Source organism: Dama dama, chromosome 5 (assembly GCF_033118175.1).
Source record: "Dama dama isolate Ldn47 chromosome 5, ASM3311817v1, whole genome shotgun sequence".
Taxonomy (NCBI): Eukaryota; Metazoa; Chordata; class Mammalia; order Artiodactyla; family Cervidae; genus Dama; species Dama dama.
In genome coordinates this window covers 89009189-89029082 of record NC_083685.1, presented here as the reverse complement: position 1 = coordinate 89029082, position 19894 = coordinate 89009189, and the positions used below count along the sequence as shown (strand labels likewise).

At 34.6% G+C, this 19894-nt stretch overlaps 1 protein-coding gene across 8 annotated transcripts in view; it reads left to right on the top strand.

The window, feature by feature from the left end:
- NF1 (neurofibromin 1) overlaps nucleotides 1-19894 on the top strand; it is a 238640-nt gene that overhangs the window by 65923 nt on the left and 152823 nt on the right. For all 8 annotated transcript variants that reach the window (XR_009692943.1, XM_061142862.1, XM_061142857.1 and 5 more), the window contains exons 5-11: nucleotides 2515-2621; nucleotides 7654-7721; nucleotides 7950-8025; nucleotides 10070-10227; nucleotides 15247-15420; nucleotides 16068-16190; nucleotides 16444-16518. Coding sequence is in view for 7 of the 8 variants with exons in the window: in XM_061142862.1 (XP_060998845.1) it covers nucleotides 2515-2621; nucleotides 7654-7721; nucleotides 7950-8025; nucleotides 10070-10227; nucleotides 15247-15420; nucleotides 16068-16190; nucleotides 16444-16518 (781 nt within the window). In the remaining variant the exon portion in view is untranslated. The remainder of the gene's footprint in view (nucleotides 1-2514; nucleotides 2622-7653; nucleotides 7722-7949; nucleotides 8026-10069; nucleotides 10228-15246; nucleotides 15421-16067; nucleotides 16191-16443; nucleotides 16519-19894) is intronic.

The window sequence follows — 19894 nt, the reverse complement described above, 5'->3', positions numbered from 1 at the left end:
TATATAATGGAACATGTCTTTATGAACTCTCAAGTTCATGAATGTTAAGTGTTAACATTTCATATTCTGAGTAATACTGGTTGAAGAGCAAGGTAGCAAACACATAGGTAATAGGAGGCATTAAAATGATAAAAAACAAAACCCCTTCTTTGTTTAGGTGATACTAGACCAGTCTTACTTTTTGAAATCATCTTACACTGAAGGTAGAAAATGATCAAAAGAGTAAAGTGTTTTTAGTCTATCCAAGCATAAATTGCTTTAATAAAACACAGCAAATGTCCCACCTCTGCAAACTAAAAATCTTCTGGTCTCCAAACATTTTATTTTGCAGCATTAGCACATGTAAAAATAGGCAACTTTTGTGTATTTCCTGAATCTAGTTCACTCTTTCTAGAATGGAAGTTAATAAGTCTCCAGAATAAGCTAGTTTCTTTAGCTTTCAGGGGACACAGACTGCTCAGAAATGGAATCTGAAATTTATGTTTCAGACAACTGCATTTGCTGTTTAATCTAGCTTATGCGAGAAATAGGAGCTGATCTTATTAGAGGGTCACTTACCTAAAAAGACCATAACGATGGTTTAACTTAGAAGGAGTTTTCTTGTGACACTCTAGTGTCATATCATTAGGTGACTTAAAATATGCAAGGAATTGGAATGACAGTTCTTTCTGAAGATTGATTTTATACTTTGTACTATTGATAGATGAATCAGTGTCATGAAAATTTGTTGTGTTTGACCATTCTACCTATCTATGGATGTTTCTCTTTTAGGATTAAGATTAGCTTTTGGTATTTCTCTCATTGCTTTTCTTTCAGCAAATAATATGAGTTACAGATCTTAAGATAATTTTTTTATTCTGCTGAAGTATATATCATGTTCTGTGGCTCATAGTACTCTTTTATGTAGACCATTAGCTGCTTTCTCCACCGAATTGCCTGTTTTATGGTTGAAGGGTCCTAAAGACCCAAATTATGTCTGATTTGAGATATTACCAGAAGCAGAAGACTCAGTGACTCTGAAAGTTCTATTTGATTCTTTTACAAGTCTGCTGGTTTTTTTTTTTTTTTTAGTAGTAGTTTATTATTCTTTTTTATAGTTTAAAATTTCTTCTTGTATGTCTAATTATTTAAAATGTTATTATTTATATTCTCTTTAAGACTGTTAAATAATCTCATTTGTTTGTATGTTCAAACTCTCATTCACAGTGAATTGTTTCTCTGTGTTTTGTAAACTGTGATTTATCTTTAGTGCAGTGTGTATTTTCTTTGGGAATCTTTTGTGACCTGGGGCTCTGAGAGTATCCTAATGATGGTTTTGCGTTTGCCAAGTGCCCAGTTTTGGACCCATGTTTTTGTTAATTTCTCAGTCCCAGATTGTATGGGTAGTACAAATGTGGGCCTTAAATCCTTGTAAGGTGACAGACCTGGGTGACTTTTTTCTCTACCCAAAGCTTAGGCAGAGCAGACAGACTTCTTGTGCTGGTAAATTGCTACCATTCCCCCCCCCCCCCCCTCTTTTTTCTCCCTGTCTCCCTTTCAGTGTCTCTCTCTCTTTTTTTCAGGAAGTGCATAGCTCTTTCTAGCCATGTTTTATGCAAGGCCCTGGTTCTACTTCCTGAATTGTTAGGGTTCAGGGCTTTGTATCCAGTCTCATGTGGATGTTTAGCCCCACACCCTTAGGTTAAGGAGAGAAAAAAATTAACCAACTCTCACCCTTTTGTTGGCCAGATCATCCTTTCAGAACCATCTCTGGTTTTCAGTTTCCTTTCCATTTCTGGACTTGGGCGGGTAAATGGCATTTGTGCTGCTTTATTTCTGTACATTTAAAATGTCTGTTTGTTGTTGTTCAGTTTTTCTAGTCCTTTTAGATGTTTTAGTGATAGGTTTTCCAGTTCATTTCTTTTGACCAACATTCCTTTTTATTTGATTTCTCTGCCTTATAAATTCCCCAAATGCCCCTTCCTTATGGTAATAACAACTGTAAAAGGAATTAAACTTTCCTCCCATTTTTCACAAACAACCACAAGAGTTAGCTTTTCAAAAGTTGGTGTTGCTGATTTGTTAAGTTGTGTTTCCTAAGGAGTCATATTCCGTATTTTTAGGCTCTTTGCAGCAGCTGTGGAATTTGTAGCATGTAAATAAGTTTTGAGGACCTTCTCATTCCCAATGTGAACTGCTAAGCTTTTCTCACCCTGATGATAAGAAGAACATTAGTGTAAGTGCTTAGAATAATTTTACTGTTAGCTATACATCTGCAGGCTGAAGTGAGTGAAAGAAGGATTTGAGAAGGAAGAAATAGCGTTGATTTCATTTTTTAGCAACTGAAGGTTTAATGCAGTGATGATGTCAATTTTAAATTACACTGCATTGGTTACAATTTGAGCTAATATTTTAAATAAAATCATGTAGTATTTGTACTTTTTTACCATCAATCAATTCAATTTGTTGAATTCAGAATTTTGAACTATCATAAAACTTCAGTTGATAAATTATTTTTGGTTTTTTATTTTTCAGGTTACAGGAATTGACTGTTTGTTCAGAAGACAATGTGGATGTTCATGATATAGAATTGTTACAGTATATTAATGTGGATTGTGCAAAATTAAAACGACTCCTGAAGGGTAAGTTTAAATGAATGATGTATGTGAAATTAATCACTGTGGGTGAAAAATAAGTATTTTGAATGTACTAATTGAACTAATTATGTTGAGCTAGAACATCAAAGTGGATTTTATAATGCAAATGTCCTTGAGAAATGAATAGTAATACTTTATGGTTCAGTAATTTTTGAACCTTTGCAAATAATACAGTAATGAATATCTTAAGTTTTGGCGATGTGAAGTTTTTGTTCAACTACAGTTTTTGCTTTTTCTCTTTATTAAAGAGAATGTGAGGATGCTGTTACTTAATTTTTCTAGACTTTCCTCTCAAGGATTGTTACGTGTTATAGAAGGTATTTTTCTATAGTAGTGCTAAAAGCAGATAGTTTAGCAGGGTATAAAAGTTTCATTGCAAATTGAACCAGAAGATTCTGCTCTTATGATGAGAGGAGAATGTGAGTCAGGAATCTCATTTCTGAAACTCTGTTTTCAACTCTGTTATTGCCTTACTGACTGACTTTATAGCATTTCAAAGTCTTTTATTCTTTCAGTGCTAGTTTTGCTTCCTTGTAGAATATATCAATAGTAGTCACACGTGGGAATATGCCTAATGTGTAATTTTAAAGCTTTGAAGAGTGCTTTCTATCATTATATTGACTGAAATTAACTATCAGAAGGAATTGAGAGGGTTTTTGTGGTAAGCAGGAATGTGTTAATATAAATCGAATATCACTGAGTATTATGAATATACTGAGTATAAATGCCTAAATTCATTTCACAGAAATTGTTTTTTAATTTTATGTAATATTGGATTCTGGCTAATTTAAATGTGAAACCTTATAGTATGTGATTCATACTTATTTTTATTTTACTTTGTATATTGATTAAGGAATTGTCAACAGTGTTTTCTAATGTTTGATCTGGAAGGAGGTTTAGTTACACTAACTTTGAAAACTTTAACAGTTCTGCAGTGCAGTTTTCAAAATACCATGTTTAGTTTTCCTAACATTTGCTTTAAACTTAACAACTATTTCACCAAAGATGTAAAAAAAACTGTATCTATATAGATGAATACTATAAGGCTGTGTTCCAGCTATATTATCATTGTTCAGAATTTATGATTTTAGGCCATTACCATGATAAAACCAAGCAATGCTTACTTCACTTTTCAATAGCTTTAATTAAGGAGAAATGAATCATTTTAGCTATTATGTTTCCTGGTGGCTCAGACGGTAAAGAATTCTGCCTGCAATGCAGCAGACCTGGGTTCAATCCCTGGGTTGGGAAGATCCCCTGGAGGAGGGCATGGCAGTCGACTCCAGTGTTCTTGCTTGGAGAATCCCCATGGACAGAGGTGCTTGGTGGGCTGCAGTACATGGGGTTGCAAAGAGTTGGATACAACTGAATGACTAAGCACAGCTAGACAAGTGGACAGTAGTTATTTTGGATTATAATAAACCACCACTCAATTCAGTTTAAATTTCAGGATTTTACTATTTATTATTAAACATTGAAAAGTTAAGGAATGATAGTATTTATATATTTCCTCTATGTATAAAATTTAAGAAATGTGAGCTTTTGTGATTTTTTTTTTTTTTTTTAATAGCTGTTCAGTGACATTTGGGAAATCTAGTCCAGAGTGCTTGTGGATAGGTGTTTGTTTAAAAGATCAGTTTCTTAGAAATGTTTAATACATAATAATTAATTGATGGTTCTCCATGCACAATGAGAGAAATTAAGTGTATGAATAAATTACTTTCTTTTTATTGTGGTAAGTTATCCCCATTGAATGCAGCTTCCTTATGAGCATAAATTTATAGAATTTTTGCTGATAAATATGACATATAAAGGCAATATTAACCAGACCAGCAAAAGATGGTTCTACATTAGTCATAGTGAAAGGAATGGAAACTTCCTGTAATATGAATAGTAAAAGTAATAATGTGTTTTAAATTCGATTCAGCAGCTTTTGTTGAGAAACTGTATGTAAGAAACCATGCTGATTGCTGGGCTTAAAAAGATTAATAAAATATTGAGTCTCTCCCTTTGGAGCTCATGACCTGTTTTACGAGACAAATATATTACCAGATTATTTGCAAAGCAGTGTGGCAAAGCTAAATAAAGTGAGTATAATGTGAGAGAAGAAGTGTGTTTGTGTTTAGAGGCAGGAAATGTTAAAAGCAAGATACAGAGTACAACAGTACATCATATCATATTAATAAAAACATAGTAACATTTGTTGCATTTTCAGTATGTGCTATACATCACCCTGTGCAGTTTACATGGCTTTTTCTCATCAGTAATCACAAGAACCCTGTGAAACAGATGTTACTATTATCATCCTTTATATTGATGAGGAAACTGAGGCCTAAGTAACATTTCCAAGATCATACATCTGTTGAGTGGCAGGATAAAGATTCAGTTCACAACTGCATCTCTAGAGCCAAACTACTTAACTTCTGTATTATTTTGCTTATGGGTAATGAGGCTTTGTTTTAGTGTCTGTGGGAAGTGATGCAAAGGTTTTTGGGTGGGAATTACCTTGATCAGTGTTTTATTTTAGATATGCCACTTTGCTTGAAATTTGCAGGATGATTTGATAGAAGGTTGCATGAACTTCTGGGACTTGGTTGTAGTAATGTGTGGTTGTAGTAATGTGACGCTGAAATAAGGATAGTGGAGGTCTGATTGGAATGGGATAGGGTGGGGACCAATTTGATATGGTATTTAGGATGAAGAATATATAATCTTTGAGTAGAATACATTGCATAGCTTTTGGTGATTAATTAGGTGAGTGAGTGAGTGAGTGAAAGTTGCTCGGTCGTGGCTGACTCTTTGTGACCCCATGGACTATACAGTTCATGGAATTCTCCAGACCAGAATACTGGAGTAGGTAGCCATTCTCTTCTCCAGGGGATCTTCCTAACCCAGGGATTGAACCCAGGTCTCCCGCATTGCAGGCAGATTCTTTTACTAGCTGAGCCACAGGGAAGCCCAAGAATACCTGAGTGGGTAGCCTATCCCTTCTCCAGCAGATCTTCCTGACCCAGGAATCGAACCGGGGTCTTCTGCATTGCAGGTGGATTCTTTACCAACTGAGCTATGTTGGTATATATGCCCTTGACTATAATGACTACTTCAGGGACTTGAATCACATGTGTGTCATTAGTGAAACTGGAAAAAAAAAATACAAAGCCTAAGATGAGAGTTTGAGTTGTGTTTGGAAGCACCTGGCATCCCATTGAAATCACCAGTGACAAGATCCAATGTTCTCGTTCTGTGGCCAGCTGCTTAGTAGAGCTTATTGCATTTATCTCCTCAGAGCTTATTGCATGTATCTCCTGTTTTGTATTTTAGAAATGTCAGTTGCTGCATTCCCGAACTCTTCATTTGCACTATGAGCCTATAGACTATCAGTTCCCTCTGGGTAGATTGTTGTTTGACTTGTGAATGAAGTATCTCTTAAACCACACCACTATTGACTGAAAATATGGAAATTGTATCTGCAAGAAACATTTAAAGAGATGAATATATTAGTTTTTTAATTGGTATTTTAATTTTTATATATTCAGGAAAGAACAGCAGTGATTGAATATTGTTAACTATACCACTGAGTGTTTAGAAAAGTAACAGGCAGTCAGTTTTGTATCCATGACAGCACTTAGAGGTATTGTTATGTCAGAGAAACTGTATATCCTGAAACTTTTTTAGTAGGTTTCAGTAGTATTAACTATATTTTCTTGCTTGTTCAGATTATTTCTGGTAAATCTTTGTCAGCAGTTCCTTTTCAATACAAGTCAATAAGTTCCAAAAACCTACCACTTTTGGAATTCTTCAGTGTAAAAATCTTTCAAATAAAGGCTATCTCTTTAAAGGGGGAAAAAAAACAACTGACCTGGAGAGCAAGTTACTCATTTGCAAGTCCAGAAAAAAAAGAAAGCGACTTTTAGAAGATTTTTTAGACAATTTTATAACTTGAAGACTCATCTTTATCTTGTAAAGATGTTTAAGTAATTTGATAAGTATCTGCATCCCTTCATTAAAAGTTATCATTTTTACAAATGTAGACAATAATTTTATAAAAGAGGAAAAAATTAAAATACATAATGTATTTGTATGGAGAAATGTTTAGTCTTATTTTAAAAATATACTGTTTTGAATAATCAAATTAGTAGAATAAAAGAAATGAACATATTTAATGATAGCAGGGATGTGATAAGGACACTTTCACATACTGCTTGGTGGGAGTGGCCTTTGGCCCAGTCCTTCCAAAAATCAAGTTGGCAGTGTTTATCAAGAACCTTAAAAATATTCATCTCTTGGACTGGACAGTTCTTTTTCTACACATTTATATGCCTTAAAGGAATAATCAGAATGTGGAAACGATTTGGATATAAAGTATTAATGTTATTTATATTAATAATATTCAAATATACAAAATTGGAAAATGTTTGAATAACCAGTGTCTTAATACATGGACTTAAATATAGAATATTATTGTAATAAAGCCATCAAATATACCCATGAGGAACTTTTAATAATATGGAAAAAGTTGGGGGTATGCTGCTACCAGTAGAATAGTTTGAACAGGTTTGATATGAACAGATTTTCTCAGTTACGATAAGTGTATTTGTCTTATATATGTGCATAGGAAAAGGGAAAGAAGAAAATTAACCAAACTGTAAATTGTGATTGTCTCTGAATGGTAGAATCATAGATCATGTTTTCAGTTTCCCCTAGATTGTTGTGTATTTTTTTAATTTTCTACAATGATTGTGTACTTTATACATTTTTTTAAAAATGTACTTATTATTAGAAACAAAGGAAAAAACTCACAACCTTTGAACCTTCAAGGTTGAGTTTTGTCTTTAAGTGGACATAGCCAGTAAGGTTTTTGGTTTATTCTAGTTATGTTTACCTTTACATGGCTTAATAAATAATACTGGCACAAAAGTTTGTGTGTAAGAGGAAAGTTATTTTTGCTGGTACTTCTGAATTGCATTGGTGTTAGCTAATCAGTAATTGTAAAACCTTTTCTTTTTTTCTTTTCCAGAAACAGCATTTAAATTTAAAGCCCTAAAGAAAGTTGCACAGTTAGCAGTTATAAATAGCCTGGAAAAAGTAAGTAATAACCTCTTTGGTATTACAGTTTTGTTAATTTTTGGTTCTAAGTGTTGTCTTCAGTATTTTGAGTCAAAGAGTAATAATTTCACATAATTTTTAGAAAGAGTGCATTATAATATTCTTCTGGAAGAAATTAGAATTTTGTGATATAATTGGAGCAATATGATATTTTGTTTTCTGTATTAAGAATATATCACATAAAACATATGTTTTGTTATTTTGTAGGCGTTTTGGAACTGGGTAGAAAATTATCCAGATGAATTTACAAAGCTATACCAGATTCCACAGACTGATATGGCTGGTAAGGATAAGATTGACTTTTTATTTGTCTTTTAAAGACTCTTACTTAATATATAAAAACCTAACATTTTCAAGTTATTTTTGTTATTATGGTGCTTTTAATCTTTTCAACTTATGTCAAATAGGAAATATTATTTTTTTCTTATAATTCTGAATTACCCGCAACCTTTTTCCTTTGAGCAAATAGATAAGGAACTTTTGAAATGAAGCTCTGATTTTTAATTAGTTGTAGATTGGATACTGATGGCACTTTGTTGTAGAGAAGCCCCTTCTTGTGCTCTGAGGTTTTATTTCCTGTTTAGAGAGAGGGGTATTAAGTAAGAATATCCTCATTTAAAATTCTCAAGACACAACTTCAAGAAGGAAAATAGACTCCTGGAGAACTAATAGAACTCCTTTGAGAAGCTATTTAGTCTTTGTTTCTTGGATATAATCACACTTTGCTTAGGGCCTTCCACATTGAGACTAAATACCAGTCTGACCATTGTAAAATTTGGACTTTACTAGTGGAGAATCCCAGGGATGGGAGCCTGGTGGGCTGCCGTCTATGGGGTCGCACAGAGTCAGACACGACTGAAGTGACTTAGCAGCAGCAATAGCAGAGTGGATCAACTTCACCACCCTAGTAGACAAGAACTAGGAAGTAGGCGAAAACCTCCAGATGTTCAAGCTGGATTTAGGAAAGGCAGAGGAATCAGAGATCAAATTGCTGTCATCCTTTGGATCATAGAAAAAGCACAAGAATTCCAGGAAAACACCTGCTTCTGCTTCATTTTACTATGCTAAAGCCTTTGATTGTGTGGATCACAAAAAACTGTGGAAAATTCTTAAAAAGATGGGAACACCAGACCACCTTACTTGCTTTCTGAGAAACCTGTATACAGATCAAGAAGCAACAATTAGAACTGGACATGGAACAATGGACTAGTTCAAAATTGGGAAAAGAGTACCTCAAGGCTGTACATTGTCAACCTGCTTATTTAACTTACATGGAGAGTACATCATGTGAAATGCCGGGCTGGATGAAGCACAAGCTGGAATCAACATTGCTGGAAGAAATATCAATAACCTCAGATATGTAAACGATACCACCCTTACGGCAGAAAGCGAAGAGAAACGAAAGAGCCTCTTGATGAAGGTGAAAGAAGAGAGGGGAAAAGCTGGCTTAAAACTCAACATTTCAAAAAGCTAAGATCATGGCATCTGGTCCCATCACTTCATGGCAAATAGATCAGGAAACAATGGAAATAGTGACAGAATTTATTTTCTTGGGCTCCAAAATCCTTGCAGATGGTGACTGCAGCCATGAAATTAAAAGACACTTGCTCCTTGGAAGAAAAGCTGTGACCAACAAGCAGAGACATTACTTTGCCAACAAAGGTCCATCTAGTCAAAGCTATGGTTTTTCCATGTATGGATGTGAGAGTTGGATCATAAAGTAAGCTGAGTGCCAAAGAATTGATGCTTTTGAACTGTGGTGTTGGAGAAGACTCTTGAGAGTCTCTTGGACTGCAAGGAGGTCAAACCAGTCCATCCTAAAGGAAATCAGTCCTGAATATTCATTGGAAAGACTGATGCTGAAGCTGAAGCTCCAGTACTTTGGCCATCTGATGCGAAGAGCTGACTCACTGGAAAAGACCCTGATGCTGGGAAAGATTGAAGTCAGGAGAAGAAGGGACATACAGAGGACAAGATGGTTGGATGGCATCACCGACTTGATGGACATGAGTTTGAGCAAACTCCAGGAGATGGTGAAGGACGGGGAAGCCTGGCATGCTGCAGTCCATGGGGTCACAAAGAATCAGATGCTACTGAGCGACTGAACAACAACAGGGTGGATCAAGATGGCTCTTGTAATACATAGACAGTATAACATTACTTGTTTGATTACCTGAATGAATTTGTTGAGAGTTAAGTGATCTTCCAGGTTTATCTTTTTAAAATATGGCCTTTGCTGGTTTTTTAATAGTGCCAGCTTTTAATTTAATGCCAGAGATTTTCTTGTCATCTAATAGTATCATTTAATATTTGTATTTTTCGCATAGAGTGTGCCGAAAAACTGTTTGACTTAGTGGATGGTTTTGCTGAAAGCACCAAACGTAAAGCAGCAGTTTGGCCACTACAAATCATTCTGCTTATCTTGTGTCCAGAAATAATCCAGGATATATCCAAGGATGTGGTTGATGAAAACAACATGAATAAGGTGAGGAGAGGAAAGTTATTTCTACTATGTTCAGACGTGAAATGATATTTTTAAAAAATTTTTCATTTGGCTGTGCCATGCAGCTTGCAGGATCTTAGTTTCCCAACCAGGGATGGAACCTGGGCCCTGGCAGTGAAAGCGCCAAGTCCTAACCACTAGATGGCCAGGAAATTCACATGAAGCAATTTACTTTACTCAAGGTATATATTTCTTTAAGCTTAGCATTCTGTCCATTTCTAGCTGCATCATTGTGGGTATTTTTTTTTTGCTGGCCTTAGCAGAGACATACTTGGACCTAAATTTAGTTGGAAGAAAAATAGGGTATTAGTGATAACCCTCATTGATTAAAGCTTTAAAACGATCCCATAGTTGCATTCTCTTGCCAGAAAGAATAATATTAAACATAGTATTAAACATAGTTTTCTGTAATAATCACTGCAAGGGTTACCCTACTAAAATTCATCACTTTTATGGTGTCTTTGCATGTTCTTAGGTTTGTGTCCACTTGATGCTAATGAAATTGCCTAGTAACTCATTTTAGGCATTCTAGAACAGTTTTCACAGCATTTTATTAGGAAGGCAGGGTACCATATATGCCATCTGTAGTGCAATTGGCACTGTAACAACTGATAATTCTCAGGGGCTCATAATTTTTTTAAAACAAAAGAATTGGGTATTTAACCTTATTGTTTTATTTGAATTTCTTTATGCAGTTTGTTTTGAGAATACCTTCTTTGTAATGTAAATATTTAAAATTTATATATTTTTGACACTGGGAGAAATACCCTTAGCCAACTAAGCATGAAATGGACTTCTGCATGAGTTGCCTGTAGATGGAGATGTTCAAAATCAGCTGAATGAATTCAACACTTTGTAGAAGTATTGTGTAGGGAATTTATGCATTGACTGGTAAATAAATGAACTGGATAATCCTTGGGAGTCTGTGATGCTTTGGTGCTCTCCAACTTTCCCATTATGAGGACACCATTTTTCATGTTTCATTGTTTTGGACTCCTTTAAACTAATATTTTGTTTTTTGTTTGTTTCTGTTTATTGGGGAAATACACATATGTAAAAAGCTGTTCTGAGCTCACTAGTGCTCTTGAGTGAATTTGTATTTTAATAATCACAGCTACATCTTTCCAAATGCTTATTGGCCATTTGTTTGTCGTCTGTGAATCACTCATTTTTCTATTGAATTATTTGTCTTTTATTGATTTGTAGAGTGTCCGTACATTTTTTACTTGGTTTCTCTTTTTAAACTTTGTTTATGGGTTTTTGTTTTTGCTGTTTAGGTATTTAAAATTTCTGTGAAGTCCACTCAGTTTTGCTCTTTTTTTCCCTAGGCTTTGGGTCAGTTCTCTCCTCTCCAAGATTTATTTATTCATTTTATTGAGATATAATCACATAGTATAAGATTTACCTTTTAAAGTGTATAATTCAGTGGTTTTTAGTATACTCAACCCAGAGTTGTGTAATCATTACCACTATCTAATTCCAGAAAATTTTCATCATCTCCTCAAAAAACCTTATGCCTGTTAACAGTTATTCATTATTCCCCTTTCACCCCAGTCCCTGGCAGCCACTGATCTATGTTCTGTCTCTGTATTTGCTTGTTCTGGACATTTTATATAAATGGAATCATATGCTATGTGACCTTTGTGTCTGGCACTACCCAAGAGTTTTGAAATAGGCATATATATATATATATGTGCTGTGCTGTTCTAAGTCGCTTCAGTCATGTCTGACTCTTTGCAACCCTTTGGACTGTAGCCTCCAGGCTTCTCTGTCCGTGGGGTTCTCCAGGCAAGAATACTGGAGTGGGTTGCCATGCCGTCCTCCAGGGGATCTTCCCCACCCAGGAATTGAACCCACATCTTCTATGTCTTCTGCATTGGCAGGCGGGTTCTTTACCACTAGTGCCACCAGGAAGCGTGCACTCATGTGTGCGTGCGTGCAATTCAGGAGAAGGGCATGGCAACCCACTCCAGTGTTCTTGGGCTTCCCTGCTGGCTCAGACAGTAAAGCATCCGCCTGCAGTGCGGCAGACCTGGGTTCAATCCCTGTTTTGGGAAGATCCCCTGGAGGAGGGCATGGCAACCCACTCCAATATTCTGAAGCAACTTAGCATGTATATATATATTTGTAGTACTTTGCTAGGTTAAAAAATTTAGATCTTAAATCCTTCTGGTTTTAAAAAATGTATTTTTTAAAATTTATTCTCTTTTCTAGTCATATTTCTAATGTGCTAACCAGTGTTAATGGTTATCCTTTATTCATGGGTGTATCATTTGATTTATATCTACTTGGTCATACAGACATTTACATGAAAATACATACACATATATGATGGTTGTTATACTTTAAAATGAAATAATTTTACACATATTACTCTGCATCTTACTCTGTTTACTTAAAAGCCAATTTTATCTGTTCCTCAAAATCGTTGATGGAGATCTAACACTTTCATATAAGTATTTGGTAATATTCTGTTACACTAACGAGCCTCATTTACTCAACCATTTCAGTGTGAATAGCTTGTGTTTTTTTTGTGGAATTTTTGTCTCTTTTAAGGTAACTTTTAACAGTTTATTCTTTGCTAGGAGATATATTTTTCAGTTTTATCAATAAAGAGTTATGTATATCTATGCTTAGTTTATTTATAATATAGAAATATGTAGACAGAATATGTTTATAATATTTATATATTATCTTCTAATTATTTTCTTCAGTATCCATGTTTATGACTGTTTCCTCATTTCTAATATGTCTCATTTTTCCTTGTTCATGTTTACCAGAGTTTATACTGTTGGCCTTTAAAAACTTGGTCTTATAACTTTATATCTTCTAGCATTTATTTTTTGAGGTAATGGTTTAGTTCATCTATTTTCAGCTTTTTAAAACATTGTAGAACTTTCTATAAGGCTTTGAATTTACTTTTTTGCAGTGGTCTTAGTTTTCAGATGAAGTGTTCTTAATTTTAGTAGTTTTAAATCTCTGATTTCTCTTAATGATGCCATTTTTGACTTAGAGGAATGTTTTATAGTTTCCAGATTGTTAGTTTTGGGGTGATTTAAAAAATTTAATTGTGGTTAGAAAATAGTGGTACATATTTGTTTAAAAAAAGTGTCCCACAGTCATCAGAGTAGAATCTGTATCATTTCAGTAGGGCACAGAATTTAATATAAATCTTTAAAACCACTCTTGGAACTACCCTGTAGGTGGCTTGAGATAGTATCCTGTGAGAAATGCTTGGTTTTGCTGGCTGGGCTCCCACAGGCTGCCTTTGGCAGCGTGGCAGAGCCCCTCCCAGTCTTTGGTAATCATGCTTAGCACTTCAGTATAAAAGAAGCAAGGCAGTAAACAACAGACAAATAGAACCCTAAACAGATCAGACCAGGCTTTCGTTTACACCAGTCCTAGACTGCAGATTATATGTGAAAAGCAGTTCTCTCTTTTCAACTTCTAAATTTTATTATTATTTTTAGTTGTATTACTGTCTGTATTAGGATAGGTAGTATAATAGCTCAACACAATAGAACTTTCTTATACTTAATGAAATAGTACTGAGTAGCTCTGCGGGACAGTCGCCCTGTCTGTGGTCTCTTAGGACCTTGGCCAGCAAAGATTCTACCATTTCTTTTTATACATGGCTTTTATAGGAGTTGTTTCAATTCTGCCAGCCAGAAGGAAAAAGATAGCATAGAAAAAAGCATGTTGAGGATTTTTATGGGCCAGGCCCTTAAATGGCATGGATCACTTTCATTCACATTCCATTGATTGAACTCATTCATATAGCCATATTTAATTGTAAGAGAGGCTGAGAAATATGACTGTAACTCCAGAAACGAGAGATGAACATGGAGACCAAGGAATAAAGGAGCTAGGGGGAAAATCGGGAGTCAAGAATAGCTTAGATTGCTGTCTCCCTAGATTTCCAAGTTATTTCTTTATGGGTAAAAAATTATTTTTCAAGAATACCTGTTTACTAGGATAATAATACAATCGCATGTGCTATACTAATTCAGGTGAAGCTTGAATAGTGAGGAAAGTTTTATGGAAGAGGTGTGGAACCTTAGTTGAAATAAGAAAGGAATTTAGATTAGAGAAGGTGAAGGTGAAGTCACCCAGTCGTGTCTGACTCTTTGTGACCCCATGGACTGTAGCCCACCAGGCTCCTCTGTCCATGGGATTTTCCAGGCAAGAATACTGGAGTGGGTTGCCATTTCCTTCTCCAAAGATGAGTGTTATTCAAGCCAGGGAAGTCAAGAAAATAGATCTAAAAATATTGAAGATATATTCAGAAAAGTTAGCTAGAAAGTGGAAGGTTCTCACAGACAGTTGTAAGTGAAGATGAAGAGCAGATAGTGAGTAATCTGGAAGACATTGCGAGTTTCAACTTTATTCTTTAGGCAATTAGAAAAAATCTAAAGATTAGGATTAGGAACTTCCCTGGGGGTCCAGTGGCTAAGACTCTGCTCCCAATGCAGAGGACCGTAGTCTGATCCGAGGTCAGGGAGCTGTATTCTACAAGCTGCATAATTTTCTGTGAAGAATGGAATTTAGAGCAATAGAACAGCTTTCAATATATCCTTAGTTAGAAGGCTGAAGGTTGAATATAGCCTGGAGTTTTAGGTAAAGATGGAACAGTTTGAGATAGACCATAACCAAGAAAGAATAGTGTTTAGAAATTAAAGTAATATAAAAAGAGAATTTGATCGGCTAAATTCAGGGTTGAAAAGTCAACTACATTGTTTGGGAAGGACTGTTTCTCATGTTCCTTTAATAATTCAGCAAAGAAAGGGAAGAACAGATCTTTTTTTGGGGGGGATTCAAGAATCGTTTAAATTATGACAACTACTTAAAATTATGAAATTTAAAACCGTAAGTATCAATTATGTATCCGTATTTCTATAGAGAGTACAGTTTTTAGTGGCTGATAATTTGCTACTTTATTAGATCAGTCTGAAATCCAAGAAATTTCATATATCATCTCATTGCTGTATTTGAATTTTGTAGAAGTTGTTTCTGGACAGTCTGCGAAAAGCACTTGCCGGCCATGGAGGAAGCAGGCAGCTCACTGAAAGCGCTGCAATTGCCTGTGTCAAACTGTGTAAAGCAAGTACTTACATTAATTGGGAAGATAACTCTGTCATCTTTCTACTGGTTCAGTCCATGGTGGTTGATCTTAAGGTAACATGCTTATTATTTCTCTTATACAAACTTAAAAATGTTAAATGAAAAATAAATCTCTAGTATAAATACTATACTAGTTTATTTTGAAAATCATTGCTAACACAAAAGTTCTGAGTCTTCTTCCTTGTGGCTAAGCTGGTAAAAAATCCGCCTGCAGTGCGGGAGACCTGGGTTCGATCCCTGGGTTGGAAAAATCCCCTGGAGAAAGGAACGGCTACCCACCCCAATATCCTGGCCTGGAGAATTCCATGGACTGTATAGTCCATGGGATTGCAAAGAGTTGGACACGACTAAGTCACTTTCACTTCCACTTTATTAAATTCATAGGACCTGCTTTTGCTACTGCTCCTCAGGCTACATTAAGTGGCTTAGAATATGAAGAAAACACAGAATTAACCAGTTTTCTTAAATTACCATAAATATTCAGACTTGGGTTTAAAATAATGTAGAAATTTGGGCCTGAAAGGAACCATATGTGGTCTAGTAAGAATTTTATCATGAACCACAACATTAGCACTTTATGTTTCCTCTGGCAACTACATGTTACTGCCATCTGTGTGGATGACGTGTTGTTATTAAATACTAGTAGTAAAAACACTGCGTGACTGTTGAAAAGCTTTTATTTTCGCTTGAAATTTTCATAGAACCTGCTGTTTAATCCGAGTAAGCCATTCTCGAGGGGCAGTCAGCCGGCAGACGTGGACCTCATGATCGACTGCCTTGTTTCCTGCTTCCGAATAAGCCCTCACAATAACCAACACTTCAAGGTGAGAGCATCAGTTTGCATCAGTTTCATTTACTGACGCTGTTGATCCTTTATAAATGCGAAATGAGTAGAAAGATGATAGATTGCACCTTTATCAGTATTTCTTTTTATATGTTAAAGTTAATTTCAAGATCCTAAAAAATGTGTTCTGTTTTTAAAAATTTCCTTTTTGTTGTTTCTTTTGTCCTCGTGTATGTTACTATATATTTTTCTTATAGAAATAGCTTACTGTTTTTTTTTTCTTTCCTCTGTAGATCTGCCTGGCTCAGAATTCCCCTTCTACATTTCACTATGTGCTGGTAAATTCACTCCATCGAATCATCACCAATGTAAGTCCAAAAGGTATTGCTAAATTGCTTAAACTTTTTTCTTTCTACCTATCTTATTTCTTTTTAAGAACGGTGTTTCTGGTTTACAAAAGATTTTGAATTTAGATGTATGATACAGGAAGATTTCTCATACATGATTCTATCTAATAACTGACAATACAATTGTATTTTTCATATTTAATCTGAATCCTAGGACCCTTACTGAGGAAGGTGGAATTAATAGGATCCTTTGGAAAGATTAAACTTAAAAGATTTTTGGGTCAAAACCCTTGAGAACAGTGTCACTGAAAATATAATTTAACATTTTGATCCTAAAGCTCTACGTATTATTTTAATACTCAGCTCTTTCCCAGCATTTGATACATTCTGAATTGTCACCTTACTGTTTAAGTTAAAAGTAGCAGTATTTATGTTGTAGCTCATTATGTACATTAAAGAAAAATGGTGAGATCATATTTGTACTTTTCTTCCTTAAACAAATGAAACAATACTTTGAGGTGTTTACATGGCACAAAAGCATATCAGACAAAATAAGTAAACTCATTAAAAAGTACTTGTGAAGGCTTCAACTGTGATGTGAGTGTGTTAAGTGGAAAGATAGTAACCATACCACATTTGGACCATGGATTTAAAAATTTCTATTCTTCTAAATCATATTTTGAGGGTTTTTAAGGTGTTATAGTAGGTGTTACTCCTTTTCATCCACTTTCATCCATTGTTAGATATTCACATGTGTATGTAAATTGTTCAACTTTTTCCTTTTTTCCTCCCTTAAAAAAAGACTTTAATCATTGTTAACTTAGGTATATTTGTCCTCTTTATAATCACATTTCACTTTAAGAGTGTGTCTCTAGGGAGTTAAAGATGTCCTTCCCACCTTCATTGCTTTGGATGTATTGAATTATACCAAATTCTGCCACATTTTCTTTTATCCATTCCTGCAGAAGAGTAATAACTATTAATAAAACTATTTGGTGACACATTTAGTTTTCCTCAGTGGGGTGCTGGTAGCATTTTTGGTCAGTACAGTCTTTGTTATGCAGAATTGCTTTGTGTATTGTAGGACATTTGGTATCCTTGGTCCTCATTTCATTAAGTACCGTTTGTGCCACTTCCTTTCTCTCCCATCTCTGCCCCCAGACTTTATGAATAACTAAAAATGCCCGAGGGAATGATTACTCTCTCAGTTGAGGATCAGTTATAAGTAGAAGTAACATTAATTCAAAAGGGAAAGTTTAATGAATCTGATATGGCAGATAAGGTATATTTGTAGTAAAAACTTAGAAAATTTTATGCTTTACTTTTGCCAATGTAATGAGTCAGGACATTGTGCCCTTAAGGTTTACTTTCAAGGCCATTACTTAAAAAAAAAGAAACAACAATGATTTTTACCTTTCAATTTTATGTGTAATTCAGAAATAAAATATTACTACTTTTTTATCCTTTGGCTTATAATACTAAAAACATTCCATTTATTAGAGTGGATGGTTTATGTAAATGCTTAAAGCTTGTATTTAATAAACCCAAGTATATATTTTTTTGATACTCTGTGGCTAGTTACTTTAATTGTGAAATATTTTTGTCTACAATTGAATATATAGAGCACTTTCAAGCATGGACTTGGCACTGCTGTAAGTGGCTGAGCTGCTCCTTTGTGGGTTTAAAGCATGCCTGGAGTGGTACTTCATGCATGCCTCAGTGTATATGGTGAAGTGGTTGTGCATCCTCCTATACTCCAGTGCGTACTGCATGTGTGAAGGTGGAGTGTGTCTGTATCAGGCCACGTCTAAGAAATCTGTTTTTATAAAGAAAAACCTGTATTGACTAAACTTTTAAAATATTAAGTAAGCATCAGTAATCTTTTAGTGAGTAGCTTGAAAAGGAGCATAAATTTGAGTCTATAAAATAGTTTTAAAGTTGGACCTTAGATAATGATACTTTATCATAGCATAAGATTGTTTGACAAATTGTTTCTTGTTAGGGTTTTTCTTTCCTTTGGTTTGAGGCTAATAGATACTGAATCTAAAGTGTTTTCTGACTGAAAAGGACCATGTGTTCAGATGCAAATTTATAGAATTGACTATTATGGAATTTCACTGAATGTAGTTATTATAGAAATGTTTTGTCTTGAAATCACATGAAGTTTTTCTTAGGTATTTGAACTCCTGATCTTAAATTCATTCATAGTAAAAGATTTTCTTTTAAATGATTCTTGGTTCAGTACACCTCATGAGCTCTCTTCTTCCTTGGTTCTTTAGCCAGTTCACAGATTTTTAAAAATTACCACATTCTCAAATTCGATAAGTTTTATTACTGATGTGGTTTTGAGGGTTTATGTAGAAGTAGTAATAATGTTTGCAGTTTTGTTTTGCTTTCGTGACACATACTCATATTCAGTTCATAAGTACTGTTTTTAGGTCTAAAAGAGTCCTCCCTTAAGATTTCTTCTTAAGAAATCTGAAAATGTAGTAACTGTTCAAATTTGATTATAATTTAAGCTTTTTATCCCTTTCTAAAATGGTACGGGTAGTTCTGTCATCTCTTTTATTATGGAATGCCATAAGTGATGAATTTTAGCTGTAAAATCTTTGTTATGTGCTTAATCTTTATAGGTTTCCTTTAGGTTAGTTTAGATATGTTGTTATCATTGGGAAATAAAATAATATACACAATAGGAACCAAATAGTTCACCCATCAGTGCAACATGCTATAGCTGGTATAGTACTTAATACTTACTATTGTTTTTTCCTTATAGCAATTTGCTGTAGTTTACTTATGGATAGTTCACATATTGAGAATGAGATTCTCTCTTTCTGCTGAGAGAAATTATTTCCAAGGCATGTGAAACTTCTAGAAATAATCTTGAAGAATTGCCGTATGATCTGCTCGTATTATAAAAGTCTTGCCATTTACTTGACAATACACTTAGGATTTTCAAGGACAAAAAAGAACAAGTCTACTTTAATTGACTAGTTTCTGAAAGGACACATTTAATAATTGCTTGGAACACTAAAATTTTTACCAACTACATGATGTCCAGGTTTTAGTGCCTGTTTTATTTGAAAGTGTATCTTTTACTTTAAAATGAATGACTTTATTTGTTATATAAAATAGCAATTATGTCAGTAACTACATCTTAAGTTAAAGTCACATAGGGTATACCTGGTACCATGAGACAGTTTCAGCAGCTATCACAATGACATAATAATTTGAATAGGATATTACATGGGATATGTATGTCTTTAAGCAGTTTCTGACATTGTGAGTTCAGTATAGTCAGAGGACCCTTATATCAGTGCATTTTGTGATTATTCAGCTTTTGTTACTTTAAGTTGATTAACACAAGCTGTATAAATTAGTAAGTATATGGAAATCA